The sequence below is a fragment of the Salarias fasciatus genome, chromosome 10 (genome assembly GCF_902148845.1).
Source record: "Salarias fasciatus chromosome 10, fSalaFa1.1, whole genome shotgun sequence".
NCBI lineage: Eukaryota > Metazoa > Chordata > Actinopteri > Blenniiformes > Blenniidae > Salarias > Salarias fasciatus.
In genome coordinates, this window is record NC_043754.1 from 28,007,191 (window position 1) to 28,022,878 (window position 15,688).

General features: G+C 44.9%; 1 protein-coding gene across 2 annotated transcripts in view; it reads right to left on the bottom strand.

The window, feature by feature from the left end:
• Positions 1-14,704, bottom strand: part of ska2 (spindle and kinetochore associated complex subunit 2) — a 28,299-nt gene extending 13,595 nt beyond the window's left edge. For both annotated transcript variants that reach the window (XM_030101207.1, XM_030101206.1), the window contains exons 1-3: positions 14,668-14,704; positions 3,950-4,042; positions 1,248-1,424 (exon numbers count right to left, since the gene is read on the bottom strand). In XM_030101207.1, the coding sequence (XP_029957067.1) occupies positions 1,248-1,424; positions 3,950-4,042; positions 14,668-14,700 (303 nt within the window). In that variant the 5' untranslated portion in view covers positions 14,701-14,704. The remainder of the gene's footprint in view (positions 1-1,247; positions 1,425-3,949; positions 4,043-14,667) is intronic.
• Positions 14,705-15,688: the final 984 nt, after the last annotated feature.

Sequence of the window (15,688 nt, forward strand, 5' to 3'; positions counted from 1 at the left end):
AGTATGAATGTTGCGAGAGTGAATGGTTGGTGGTGGGAGGGGCCGATGGTGCAGACTGGCAGCCTTGCTTCCGTCAGCCTGCCCCAGGGCAGCTGTGGCTACAGTCGTAGCTTACCACCACCCAGTATGGTGTGAAAGGGTTGATGTGATATTGCAGTGTGAAAAGCGCTATACAAGTTTACCATTTACCAAAGTGTGCAGGGTTCATATAATGCACTAAGCAAAGTGCCACCTGCATTTCATTTTTAACGAAGTGTCATTCCATCTCTTCTTTTCTGCTCCACTGTCCGTGCATGTGAAATCTGTCTGTTGTAATGACCACGTCCGGAGCCAGCGGCGTTAGCCAGGTCTCTGTAAACACCATGATTCTGCTCCCCGGTGCCGTTGACTCATGCATTTTACTGGGGACGTTCCCAGGACAGGAGGACAGGCCAATATCACTCCTTCCTGGCACGGCGCTCCATCTCCTCCTTCGTAGCTTGCAGGTCTGCCCTGGGGCATGTTCTTGTGTTTCAGAGTGCAAGCAGCTGATGATCCCCACTGCAAACAATGTGGCTCCTCATGGCATTGCCAGCCCCGGTGGAAAAGAGTGAAAAAAGTAGCAGAAGGACCAGAGTGAACCTTGGCCTTCGCAGTGCGTTGTCGAATAACAGAACAACAGAGTACAAAACACAGGATTTTAAAAGAACAGAAATAAAAAAGGGGGAAGTGCCGTGAGAGCCTGCCACTGTATGGTGTCATTCAAGACACATACCTAACATATGCAAGCATATGTGTGCCATGCTACCTCAGAAAACGGTTTGAATGAATGCATATGTTACGCCTTTGAGTCAAAGGCATCCATCATTTCATAAGATGAATAAGCTTTTCAGTTAACTTCATGGTGAAAGTTGTTAAAAGATTACGGTTAAAAAGTACATTACAGTGAGATATCTTCATTCAGTGTGTTGCTTAAGGGCACTTTGTCATGTGGCCACATGGGAATACTGAACCATCCAATTGAGAGAGTCCAGCTTGCATGGCAGCCACAACAGGCCCCTCTGCAAAGCATTACAGAAAGATGTAGTAGAAGTAGATTATTTGAATATATCTGTGAAATGTGTTAATCAAATCAAAAAGTGATCATTTCACAGTTGGTGAGTTGAGGTTGCTTAACAACCTCAACTCACTCAACACTCAATGCACTGAACTAAAGTCTTCAAGGAAAGTACTAAAGCATTTTGGAGTGTGTATGCTTGAAGAGGTACCTGAACATCCGCTGTCTTTTGTAGGTTTTGGACCACCTCTGTGGCGTGATTGAAGTTGATGGTGATGAAGTTCATGGACTCTTTTTGGGCAGCCGAAATCTCTTTCACCTTAGAGCACAGCGATGAGTGTTTGGCTTTCATAACCTTCAGCTTGTCCAACATCAGCACAGGGTTGGCCTGCAGAGACAGTTCCATCAGCCAACAGAATAATGCTCCACAATCAAGTCTCAATTACTGGCCCTGCAAAAATAAAAGAAATACTCAACATGTTCTGTATTGGTATTCTAATTACAGTTTACATTCTCACTTTTATTTTAGTGATTGATTATTTTGTTGTAGACATGTAACAATATGAAAATTTGACAACACGTTAATTGTGATCAAAATGATCAGTTATTGATATTATCATGGTACTGTGAAATATGTTCAAAATGTTTAAAAAGTACTCATAGGTACACCTGAATCAATGAACAACGTTTTATTTTAGAAAGAACATCAAAATAAAATATGAGATAGCTGCTGTGAGGTCTTTGGCATGTTTCGATGTCGGTGCAGAAGCAGCCTTCCTTTAAAACGCCGCTGTGACCGAAGAAGTAGAAGCTAGTGCTGCACGATTAACCAACATCTCATCGAAATTGAGGTTTTAACTACTGCGGTAACCGAACCGCACAGGGCTGAAGTTTTTAGAGGCATTTGAGTGACAGACCTATCCGCCAATCAAAACGTTCGAGTCTGGCATTCCAGCCCACCGGCCAATCAGAAATGACAATAGAAAGCAAGTATGTCTGCACTGCACCGCTGCAGCTAACTAGCGTCAGGTTGCTAACAAAAAACTGCATGTGTGCTCTGCGGTGTCGTGAGGAGCAAAAAGTTTTCAGTGTGACTCGATCACGGTGTGAAAATGGCTGAGATGACAGCAGGAGAGGGGGCAGAGCCGCTGGTATCAAGAAGACCTGTAGTTCAGCTGTTTGGACTCTGGGTTTGAAAAAAACGACGTGGAGCAAAAGCGAGCCAAACTGTGTCGCCGTGCAGCAGCCAGATCCAGAGGAAACACGTCTAATTTATACCAACACCTCTACACAATTAACAGAAACGTCGACAAGTCGTAGGTTATTCTCTCTCTCCCCCGATCGCCCCACAGCTCAGCCTTCATCCAGCATGAGATGCTCTCTCTCTCTCCATGAAAACATGAAGCGCAGCCCAAGAATGAGAGGGAAGACGACCCAGAGTAGGGTTACTAAACTGACTGTGATCTAACAATATTACAGCAATAAGGATTTTTTTTTTTACCTTTTATCTTTAGAGGCTGGCGAGTTTTTTTTTTCTTTTTTTTTTTTTTTGCGAGTTGAAGTTGGTTTCACAGTGGTGCCTATTTGCGGTTCTGGATTTTAATTTCCATTTATTTCACATTGAAAACTGTTACTAAACTAAATAATGTTCTGTGAACCATGCAAGCAAGAACAATTACAATTTGGACAGCATTGGATTTTCATTATTTTTTTAATTTATTTCATTAAAACAACGCACTCTTTCTTCCCAAACGTGATGCAGACAGCACGCTGGCGTCTCGCTGCCGCTGCCTGAAGCTTTGTCAGGTTAGTTTACAATATGTGTAATTTTATGTGTCAACCTGAGTAAGACCATGTAAAAGTAACAAGAATTATTTTTTACCATAATTTTAGCAGTTTTCTGCATTTGAAAGTATAAAATGTGAAAATCGCAAATCGAATCACAATGGCATGATTGGTCAGAAACATCGCAATTAGGTTTTTGTCAAAATCGTGTAGCCCTAGTAGAAGCTTGAGGATTCGTCCTGGTTCTGTCCACTACACACCCTCTCTGGAAATAAGAGGAAAGCAGATTTATAATGGTCATTGTAATTATTAATAATTATTATTCATCACACACACACACACACACACACACACACACACACACACACACACACACACACACACACACGTGTAACGCTGTCTTCTGAACACTAACCAGCCATTGTTTCTATGTCAGACTTTCTGTCGGCAACAACGGTGCATTTAGCTTTAGCCACGCAGCTAGCATTGTGCCGGAGCAGAAGCGAGACGGTTCCCTAAGCCCCTCATGCATTCGTTTCTAGTTAACTTGCTTTTAACTCGCTGCACAGCTGCGGCTGGTGGTCCCGTAGATGAGCCATCATGTTGGACGTGTTTCCACCCTTTACCGATACTTTCTTGTGGCATTTTTGGAAGACTGGGCTGCTGTCTTCAACCAGTCTCCCTTCGGCGTCTTAAAAAAAGCCTAAGTACTTCCAGACTTCGAGCTTGGTCAGTGGAGAATCTCTGCACTGCCGGCAGTACTGCTCTCCGCCATATTTACGAGTTGTTTACTGTGCAGTGCGCCTGTGTCCGATCGGCTGCTGCTGCTGCACTTCTCAAATCTCAGGAATAGGCCCAATAGTGGGCCTATTCCTGAGATATTCCGGATTGTGGCAATGAAACACAGTTTAACGGTAATTAAAATTTGTAGCGGACATTTTACCGCGGTTTATCATTTTTACCAGTAATCGTTCCTATTTTTGTTGTCTTATAATACTGTTCATTTTTACTCCTCAATTACCTTTGTTGACACTTAAGAGTCATTGATTTGAAGATGACTGGACAATATTATTAAAATGGATTTTTGTGAGTTGACAGTGGTGAAGGCTGCAAAAGCTGTGAATTTACCTTAGAAGTGGATCGATTTTCGACGGTGCTGTTGATGAAATCCAACTTCAGACGCTTCTCAATGTATTTCAAGTCCGCGTCCGACTTCAGAAACTGTAAAGACAAAGTTACAACAGTTTTATTTATTTTTTTTTTTTTTATGTATTTATTTATTTATTTATGGAACCACAAGGCAATTCAAAGTGCTTCACAAAGGAAATACATTGAATTACATCAAAATCATAGAAATTAAGCAAGGTATTAAGAAGGCTGCGTGGGGTAAATTCTTCACCCCAGGGTGCTGTGCTCCTGAGAACAAGAGGTTCAGAATACCTCAATTTAACATGTGAGAGCAGTTTTTAAACTGTTTCCTCGGCATTATATTAGAAGGAGTGCCATTTTGCCCCCAACAATTACTTTTTGAACAAAAATGACTTCACCCCATTTTTTCCCAGTCTATCTGAAGAGTCAATAAACCCAGTATCAGTAAAATCTGAGACGTGTCACCTACATACGGGTTTCTGTTTTTCTCAGAGACAGTCAATTAATATCTAATGCAGTAAATTGTTCAGTTCTGATTTAAAAACAAGTAATTGTGGATGGTTGCTCCCCATCGATTTAACTAACCATGTTGGAAGATCTTCTTTAAAAGCTTGGTAAACGCACATAATCTATTTCTGGGAGTGTGGTTGCAGAATGACAACAGCTTGCTCACTGTAACTGTCTGAATGGAAATGAGTTTGTATAAACTTTAGCAAAATTCCAATAAATAGTCAAATGAGAGAAGTTTTTTTGTCTTACATGTCAGAGAAACAAACCCAAAAATGGATCACATATCTTTTTTCAAACTGATTCCATCTTGTGTTTGACATGGCGGAAGATGCTATGTGCAGCAGCACGTTGCAGTTTTCAGATGCTGTGGCTCGGCCTGTCACGATAGTCAATAAATCAATTAATCGCACGATAAAAAAAATGAGGTTGGTAAGTTTTCCAGGCGTGATAAATTTACATTTTCCAAAGACACTAGAAACGTCTCATACTGACTCCTTTCGGTTCTGTAGTGTAATGAGGAGCGATGCACCGAAAATTTGGCCACCGAAAATTTTCGGCCGAAAATGGCTCAACCTGTCAGACCGCTGTTGGCCTCTGGAGGTATAAATGCTTTGTAATATTATGTGTGTCATTCAGAAAAACAGTTTCCTCATTTTTTGGTTTTGATTTCGGCAAGAATTTTCATTTCGGTGCGTCCCTAATTGTTGCATTAATTAAAAAATTGCAACAAAAAAAAACGGCAATATTATCGTTTATCGCAATAAATTCTGGGACAATTAATCGTCCAGCAAAATTTGTTATCGTGACAGGCCGAGTTGTGACATTACTATTGCACTACTAGTTGTCTCTGCAGTAGTGCATTGCAGTCAGAGCACCTGTCAAGAGCTTTTCAAAGTTCCAGGCAGGGCTGTTGCAGTGAAGAAATCCCCCGTGTGGTGGGTAAGGGTGGCTCAATAGTGTGGTATGCGGTATTACTACACCATCCTGCTTTCATTTATTTTTTTCCATCGAGTAAATCACATCCTCCACCTCGGCCACCAAATCGGGGCAGTATTGCACCATTTTTCCCTCCTCCCCCCTCCTTCTGTTTTCCTCAGGTGGGTGTGTTGAGGTGTGTTCAGGAAGCTGCTTTAGGTAGTAATAACTTTCACCTGAAGCGGAGAGTGGCCCAATAGTCTCCACCAGGTCAGCACCCAACCTGAACCATGCTTTCCACAGGGATGTGACGCCCAGAAATAAGATGTGTGGCTTTCATGCTATATGCGGCTCCGCCCCGAAACTGCAGGGGGCAGTGTAGTGTGGGAGACCAAAAAGTCAGAACACCAAAACCCTGGACGAAAAGGCTGTCTCTTAGGTGGACGAGAGCCGTGCTTGAGGGATCGCAGATAGAACATCAATCGTGGCTGATCCATTGAGACAGCCTGGATTCAATGGGTGCAATTCTAATTGGGCATCAAACAAAACAGCTGCTCCACTGATTAATGGAGGAACCCGGACCCAGTGGGAGTAATGCTGCGTTCACACCGAACGCGATTTTGCGTCAAAAATCGCGTCAACGCGAGAAGCTGAACGCGCGTCAATTCTGGGGTCCGACACTGAACAACGCAGGGCCAAAAGTCGCGTTCACACCGAACGCGTCAAATGCGTCGTGTCTGGTGGGAAGGCGGGGCTTCCGGCTGTATTTCCTGTGTTAGCTTAGTAGGGGTGTAACGGTACACAAAAGCCACGGTACGGTACGTACCTCGGTGTAAGGGTCACGGTTCGGTACGTTTTTCGGTACAGTGGGGAAAAAGTAAAAAAAGCTCACAAATGTACCAGAACATTTTTCCCAAGCTTTCCCATGCGACACATTATTGGCCCAGTTTACATGGTGTTTTTTCAATCCGATTGTAAACAATAGAATTAAACGCGAGTGTATTCATGTACAGCAGGGGTCGGCAATTAGCGGCCCGCGGGCCAAATGTGGCCCGCCGAACCGTTCAATCCGGCCCGCGAGAGGATTCCAACACGCGCGCACACAAACCCACGCATTACCCCGGGCCCTCCAGCGGACGCACGCACCCCTGTTGGAGTGCGATATCTGTCATTGTGTTGCAATAGACAATCTTTGAAAGATGTGTTGTTTAGTTGTGGTTTCCAATTTGTCACTGAAAAATAAAGAGGAGTGGCGCCTCGTCTGGTGAACATAGAGCGCAAGTGAGTGCGCGGTGAGCGGCCGGCAGCGAGCGTTTCCAGGGAAAAATCCGCACGCCCGTCGACTTGCACTGCCACTTGCTGCCGCCCGCCACCCGCCGCTCCATTGCTCGTCGCTCGAGTTGGTTGAAATAGCGCCAGGACAGCCTGTCAGCGTGGAGGTCTTCACGAACGTGCTGACGGAGGGCAGCAGGGCTCTGACCAGTTGGCATGATGCCAAGGCGAGCGGCGTGCGCGATCTCACTTGTTCACCGCTTCTGGTGGAAACCGCGTCAGCCTGAAGTAGCGCTGGAACCGGCCGTCCGGGCAGCTCCTGCAGAAGACGCTGGAACTCACCGAGCTCAGTCCGCCTCCGTAGCGCAGCATGCAAGCCAGAGGCGATGCCGGCGCCTCGCTGCAGCCGGAGCTGACCAGACTTCCTCATGCCGATTAGAGAGCCGCGACGGTGGCAGGCGGAGCATCTCAATCTCAATCTTTATTTGTAAAAGCACTTATCATAGTCATAAAAGTGCTGAACAGTAAAAACAGTCATAAAAACAAAAAAGAACAAAACCCGTACTATTGATCAGGATGCGCGCTCGCGCACACACACAGACACACACACAGAAAGCCGGGTGCACACCTGCTGCTGCAGGAGGCGATGAGGAGGAGCTGTGATGTTTCTGCAGGATGTTCTGTGCTGCGTATTTGTTCCAGCGTGACGCGTCCCGCGAATGAATTCACACACCAGCGATAAAACTCGGGCGTCTAGCGCGGCATGGTGTCATTTGTTGCGCGAATGCAGTCGCGTGAAACACTACCGTTGCCCCCCCCCCCCCCCCTCCAGTCCGCTAGCCCGGAGACCCCTTGGCCCGCGATTGAAGTGCCCCCCCCAAAAAAAGTGGCCCGCCGCCAAATCTAATTGCCGACCCCTGATGTACAGCATACAAAGCATCCACGATGAATCCTCGTTTACAAGGACCCTGTGACATGCGCACAAAGTCTCACGAGGAACTTGCAGGTCTTCCTCTCTGCAGCAGCAGTCCTCAGCGCCAAGCAGAGAGTTTTTATCTGCTGATATCTGCTCAAATAATGTCCCAAAATCTCCATGATACGCTGCTGAAGGAGCAGCTGCTCCCCTGACCGGAGCACCGCCGTACGGAGCAGCACGTCTCGGTGTGAGCTCTGCTCCATGCCGATGTTTCGAATTAACTGGTGCCCGTGTTAACTTGTGACCAATAATGACTGAAACATCTAGTCGTTCTGGCGAACGTTGGTTATCGACAGTTCCAGTGAGTGTATACGTTTGAAGTCTTTTGTGAGTCTTACTTTAACAACTGCTGTAATCAGCGTGTGTTTACACAGACCTCCGCTGTCATTCGTTAACACGGGAACCAGTTAATCCACAACACCAACCGGCGATCGCTCGTATTCTGCCATGGAGCTCTTTATACAACTCGCTGTTGCGCGATTTGGTTCCATCTCGCCTCTCCAATGTTTTTTATGTCGGGATTTTGTATTAAAAAAGTGTTTTTCCACCACCGTGGCGTTCTCTGCTGGTTTTTTGACTGTGCTGCTTCCTGTTTACTGGCACGTCACACGTCACTCCGTATGAGGGAACGCACGGAACAAATACTCTCCCGTTTAATCCGCTCCGCCACACACTGCAGCGCTCATTCCGCTTGTACTTTCTTCTTTGATTGTTCATGTTTGGACCTGCTTGTTGTACTTCTTCTTCTTCTGTGACAATGGTGGTTGCCGGCAGCTTTTAGGCTCATTACCGCCATCTAAGGTTGGAATTTTTTTTTTTTTTACTCACTGGTGTATTCGTCGTGTGATTGTGTGTGCCGAACCGTGACCCCCGTACCGTGACGGTACGGGACGAATACAAATACCGTTACACTCCTATAGCTTAGCATCATGGCTAACACTGTTGAGCCGGTGGCTTGGCTTTATTTGCTTCATAAAGCCAGACAACGACGCTGTCGGCGGACAGTACGCCTTGCCTGGGTGCACAATAATATCCACAGACGGTAAGAGTTTGGCGAGTTTCACTCTTTGCTCCAGAGCTGCGCCAGGATGACTGTCGCTTTCACCGGTCCCCGCTCCCTGATCTACGTCACCATAAAAACGCTCTCTGATTGGTTTGCTGCAAAATCGCAACGCGTCAAAGCTCAGATTTCCCAACTTCAGCATCGGACGCAAAATCGCGCCGCGTCAACACCCCTAACCCTCCTTTTGAGCTGGACTCACGTTAACAAGCATGTCATCTCTGCACAATTTCTCAGACTAGTTTGAAGCTATAAATCTCATCTTCCATCATAACTGCTTTGTCTGTCATAGAAATTTCTGAACGTTACGCACGTTATATCTATATAGTTTTAACAGGGTTCAGACACTTTTCATCTCTGATTTTCAATGACTTTTCCAGGACTTCATATCTTGTTACTGAATTTTCATGACCAGAACACAGCTTCACGCTTCACTGACATCTTTATTCCAGTATTGAAACATGGAGTGCTGAGTAGATCTCCTCAGATCTCCTCAGATCTTCAGAGCAGCTCCACTCCTCCCTGATGTCTCCTCATCATCATCTCCACTCCTCTTCTTCTTTTCTTGAAAGTGTCTCTTCTTAAATCATCCCTGTGCCAGAGTCCTCTGCAGCATTGTGCCTCAATGACGACCGCCCAGCTGCACCCCATCACCATAAAGTGCTTTGAGAGGCTGGTGTTGAGGCACCTAAAGCAGACCACCAATGTGGCTGTGGGCTCCCACCAGTATGCATACAGGTAGAACTGCTCCACAGCTGATGCTATCTCCACTGTAATCCATCAGGCCCTCTCCCACACAGAGAACAAGGACTCCTACTTGAGGCTGCTGTTCCTGGACTTCAGTTCTGCATTTAACAACCTCATCCTGGAGAAACTGGTGTCCAACCTGGCTGAACTGGGAACCCACTATCACTGTGCAACTGGGTCCTGGACTTGCTGACTGGGAGGCCACAGAATGTCAGGATCAACAACACCTCATCCTCTACCTCATCCTCCCCTGAACACCGGAGAACCCCAGGGATGTGTGCTCAGCCCGCTGCTGGACACGCTGGTGACCTTCAACTGCAGAGCTCGGCACAACAACAAACTGGTTGTCAAGTTTGCAGACCACACAGTGGTGGTCGGACTCATCACCCATGGAGACGAGTCGGCACCTATCCAGGAAGTGGAGGACCTGACACGGTGGTGCAGAGAAAACAACCTCATCCTCAACACTCAGAAGATCAAGGAGATGGTTGTGGACTTCCACAGGTCTGTCCCCTCCAGCCCCTCCCCACTCTACATCGATGGAGTAGCAGTGGAGAATGTCCATCCATCAAATACCTTGGTGTCTGCCTGTCCAACACCCTCACCTGGAGCATCAACACTGCAGTTGTCATAAGCAAAGCCCATCTTCTATTTTCTGAGGAAACTGAGGAGGGCAGGACTGAAGTCTAAAGTCCTCAGATCCTTCTCCAGCTGCACTGAGGAGAGCGTCCTGAGCTCCTGCCTCGCGGTATGGTATGGAGGCTGCTCGGTGGCTGAGAGGACGGTGCTGCACAGCATGGTGAAGTCTGCACAGAGGACCATTGGGTGCAATTTACCACCAATCAGTGACATTTACATCACCAGATGCAGGGACAGGGCCACCTGCATCCTCCACAACTCCACCCACCCTGCACATCACCGGTTTACTCCTCTGCCCTCTGGAGGGAGGCTGTGCAGCATCCGGACAAAAACATCCAGACTGAAGAACTTCTACCTCTGGGTAGAAGTCAGACTATTGAACAGCTTCCACATCCAACCGCATACATAATCAGGATCCTGTACACTCACTCTAAGCTGCCACTTACGAAATGTGCTGCTGTCTCTTCTGTGCAATTTTTGTGTGTAAATTTTTAGTTTTCTTGTATAGGTTTTTACACATATAGGGTATGTGTGTGTGTACGTGTATATATCAAACATATATTTTTATAGCTATATATTTAAGCACTACTCCAGCACTATTTAATATTTTGTTTTCCTAGCTTTTAGCCGGTCTCATTGTAAACACTGAGACCGGAGAAACAATATTTCGCTCATCCTAAAGTGGATCGAATGAAAATAAAGGAGTCTGAGTCTGAAGAACCTCCCAAAAGTCGCATGACAGTGGTGTCAAAGACAGTGACAGTGGTCACAGCCTGTCAAGTCATGTAGTTGTAAAATTGTTCTTGTAATTGAAGAATATTCTTGTGTATTTGAAATATTTTACTTTGCACTTGAAGGATATTTTTTGTGATTGAAGAAATGTGTTTCTTTGTACCGTATTTTACACACTATAAGGCACATGTAAAAGCCTGTAATTTTCTCAAAATCCAGCAGAGCGCTTTATAATTCGATGCGCCTTTTTTGCGGGAATTACGGTAATCACCCTGATCATATGCGCAAACAACCCCTGTTTGCTAAGCCGCTAAGCTAGCTAGTTTAAACAGAACGGAGCACGGCGAGCGGCTGCACAGCCGGCCGACGTGGGGAGCGGCTGGACGCCGGGCGGCAGCCTGCACGCTGCGACTCCGAGAACGGCCGGCCCCCGCCCGGCAGGCCGCCCGCCGGGACGCCGGGAGCGGCCGGCCGGCTGCCTGAGCTGTCGGTGGGACACTTCACTCAGGAGACGGCAGCTGGCTGAACCCCGGTGACCGAGCGAGTTCGACCAGTCGTGGCCGCTCTGAGCTGCACATCCGTGAAGAGGAGCGATCCTCAGTCAGACTGGCTCTGATATGTTGCTTTACTCACACATTTCAACTGAGAATGTCACCACCTAGACTGCCAGTATGTATTTCTCTCATACTATTCTATACATCCTATGCACCTTAAAATGTGGTGCGCCCCATGTATGAATTTTTTTTTAATAAAAACCATTCATTGACTGTGCACCTATTAATCCAGTGAGCCTTATAGTGTCAAAAATACGGTATGTGTAAAACATGTTATAGTTTCTGACATGACATTTATTTTCTCGGTTTGTTTCTTATTTACAAATCAAAATGCATTAGTTTGTGAGTGATATTTCGGATTTGCCTGTGAATTGTTGGATGCGAGTAAAACAGGTTTTGTGTGTTTTTAGGGGTTTTGCATTATTTTAACTTCACATAAGGGTAGGGCTGGGCGATATGGCAAAAAAAATGATCACGATTTTTTTTTTCATATCATTCAATCTCGATTAAAATCACGATATGTTATATTGTTTTTAAACCAGTTTTAAAGCATCTGCACTGAAAACTAGAACTATAGAATAGATTAACATTTTATTAACAAACCAAGCAAATAGCAATGCAAATTAAATAATATAAACATAGAAAAATATAAGAACAATTTCACTTAACAGTGCAGTAAATGGGAAAAAAAAATCTAGCACCAAGATAATAAAATCTTGCGATGCATCGTTTTTTCAGTAAAAGAGAAGAACTGAACGATCGTTAGTTAAAGTGTGACAGTTTACAGCCCTGAGGATTTTTGTTGCTATAAAAGATTAAAAAACTAAAGAAACCGCCTGGAGATAATGAAGGTGCTTCAGAATGGAAACATTATTTTCAAGTAGTGATGCTAAATATGCTGCTGCCATCATTAATGCTTGCATCAAATGTACAAAATTTAAATAATCTAGATTGGACAGATTAGACTTAAAATGTAACGGTGCAAAACTACAATAATATAAAAAAAATAGACAAAATTAATCGTTTTTCTTCTCTTAGAACGTTGTTCGTATGGTGCAGTGGCCTGAAAAGACGACACTGGCTGTGTTTACGTGCAGTCAATATTCGTGTTAAGATAAATATTCTGGTTTCTGAAACATTTGGAATAACCCCAGGAGATCCTCATTCAGACCACGGCCACAGGCGACGCATGACTGCATTTGCACTTCATGCCACTAGGTGTGCTGTTTGCATGTTCAACCTTATTTTACACAGACACCACAGAAGAAGAACGGTGCCGCAGCCGCTGCAGGCTCTCTCTGCATGTTGTTAGAAACAGAGCGTGAGCGGCAAGAAGTGGTGATATGTTCAATGATGCGATGCACCGTCATTTTCAGTAAAAGAGAAGAACTGAACCATCGTTAGTTAAACTGTATCACAAGTAGTTCCTACTAAAAAGACCAGACTCCTTGCGGATCGGTGTGCTAGCAGAGGTGCGGGTGGAGCAGCCTGTCCTGTCAGCAGCAGCCTCATCTTCAGAAGATAACGCCAATACATGGCTGACTTCATCTGCTTCGCTGCTCCACGTTCAGCTCCATCTCTGTTTACTTCTCAGACAACTTGCAGGCGGAAGTTGAGCAGGAAAAAGTCGAGTGTGTCACGCACATTTCTGCTATGTCTGATCGAGTAAATGTGCTCACAGCTGATCACCGTGATCGAATCACGATCACCAATCACGATCATATAATCGCCCAGGCCTACATAAGGGGAATTTTTACCTGGACTTCCAGCACACTTTAGAATCTATGGAAGCCCATTTCCGCCACTTGAAAAAGAAAAACAAACACTTGGTATGTCATAATTATGAGATAACAAGTCATAATTATGACATAGGAAGTCATAATTATGACATAGTAAGTCGAAATTATGAGATATTAAGTCATAATTATGAGATATTAAGTCATAATTATGAGATATTAAGTCGGAATTATGAGATACTGAGTCAAAATTATGAAATAGTAAGTCATAATTATGAGATAGTAAATTGAAATTATGAGATAAAATCTGCACATGCGCTCCAGCACAGCCGCTTCCTGTATGAGGATTGTACTGACTTGATCTTGAGCTGAGCACTAAATGTGAAAAATCTAAGCTACTGAGGGGCTGCTCCCGAAAACATCTAGTAGACGTATCATCCGTGGCTTTTCAAAAGAAGCCAAAGTCCATTTATGTTCAGAACGTATTTATTTTATATGTACTTATATTATCCATAACCTGTGTGCAAAACCAGAAACGAACGGCTCAAAGTGAGGCCACGAAACAGCGGTCCAAAAACTGTGTGGGTCTCTCTGTAAGCTGCTACCTGACAGGTAATAATCAGCACTCCTTTAAAAGTCATGCGTGACTCGTTGTCTGTGTGCGCCACCTACTGTGGAGACCAGGTACAACACGCTCTAATAGAGATCTGTCGTGTTGGGTTGTGAACTGCCTACAACAATCAGCAGCTGTTGATAGTGACCACAGGATTCCAGATGCAGTTGAAGTTGCAACCTCAGCCATATTATAGTTTTATCCTTTCCAACTCAGAGCTGCTTCTTGCTGAAATTCCAGGGTGTGTTTGGTAATATAACACCATGTGAGTCAGCAAGCACATCAAGCACTGAATTTATTTCAGCCATGTTTAAAGTAGTTCTCAATGTACTGACAACCTACTTCTGTGTTCATTTGAAATGCAGAGGTCACACCAACAAAGACAAGATACTTTTGACTTGTGCAAAAGTATCTCACAGTGACTTACTATCTCATAATTATGACATACCATGTGCGTGTTTTTCTTTTTCAAGTGGCAGAAATGGGCTTCCATAAGAATCACCGCTGCTTATGGAGGGGCATTATTTTGTTCTAGAATTCAACAGTTTATTTTTATATTCAATATATTACATTTGTACAGTATCTACAGTCACGTCCAGCATCACTCCAGAACAGGAGCAACAGTTCTTTTAATAGGTGCGCATGTCCACTTTTGACAACAGATTACTTTTATGCATTTATGTCGTGATAATAGTGATATGATGCCGAAATTGAGACTTTTGCTTGGCTATCGCGGTTTTGTGTTGAGCATGGAGACTTCGCGCAAAGCAGGCAAGCCTTATAAAAGCAGCAAGGCTGAAAGCTGCTGTAGAAGATAAGGATGAAGACAGGACTGCGGCGAGGCACACAGACCAAGCTATCGATGAACAGCCAGTTTCCACACAGTAGAAGAGCAAAGACCAGGTGTCTGTGGAACACGAAGACTCGAAACGCAAACTCTCACCTTCGCCTCCAGCTTCTCCACCGCGGTCTCCATTTTGAACACAGGCCAGTGTGTTCACACCGGATTGGTCCGACGTCAGGAACAGACGCAGCTGATTGGACGGCTGTGTGATGGGGGCAGGCCTTTCAGTGCGTGCCCATGGCTGCGCGCTTTGCCCGGCATAGATACATTTATATAGACGCATAGAAATATAGAGCGCGCACACGCACACACACACGTAAGCACACGCACAGAGAGACAGCTACACATTATACAGCATGACTTAAAAGAGCAGTTTTACATGCGGTACATTAACAAATTCACAGTCTGAAAAACACTGAACGCACTGAAGTGCTGGCTGCAGACTGAAAGGTCCTCACTCAGCTGAGAGTGGAAAAACAGAAACTCGTGAGAACTGTACAGCAGGGGAATATTGAATGAAGAAGCCACAGTTTCACATATATGCACTAGGCTGCGATCCTTCTTTGAAATGTGAAAGAAATGTGAAAAATGGAGTTGATGAACATTCAAATATTGCAAGAAAGAGAAGCAAAGGTCTTTGGGTGGACCTGGATTTCATCCTACTACCAGATTTGACTCTTTTGCCATCTGTGCTTTTACGTGGCCAGAGGTGTCGTTAGGCCCATTTACTGTGATACTATTCTTAAACCCGCTAAATAATTTGGTGTTGTTTTGTTTAGAATAGAACAATTTTTTTTAAACAAAAACAATTCTGACTGACGCAAACTAAAATATGAGAATATGAGTTTGAAGTTTGAAGCTTCAAGGCACCAGCCTCGCCGAGTCCTGAGATACAGGACATTTAGGAGTGTGTGTTTGTTTGGGGGGGGGGGGGGGGGGGGGGTTCACCCACAAAACACAAGCCAAATGGCTTCCTAGAAGTTTGCACACATTGTTTTCAGACAGCAGAGCAAACCCAACAGATCCGCATGAGCAAGTGTGGAAAGGAAAAACTCCCTTTTAACAGAAAGAAAAATTGGAGAACCAGGCTCATAAGTGGCTTCTGGTTGGGGTGAGGGGA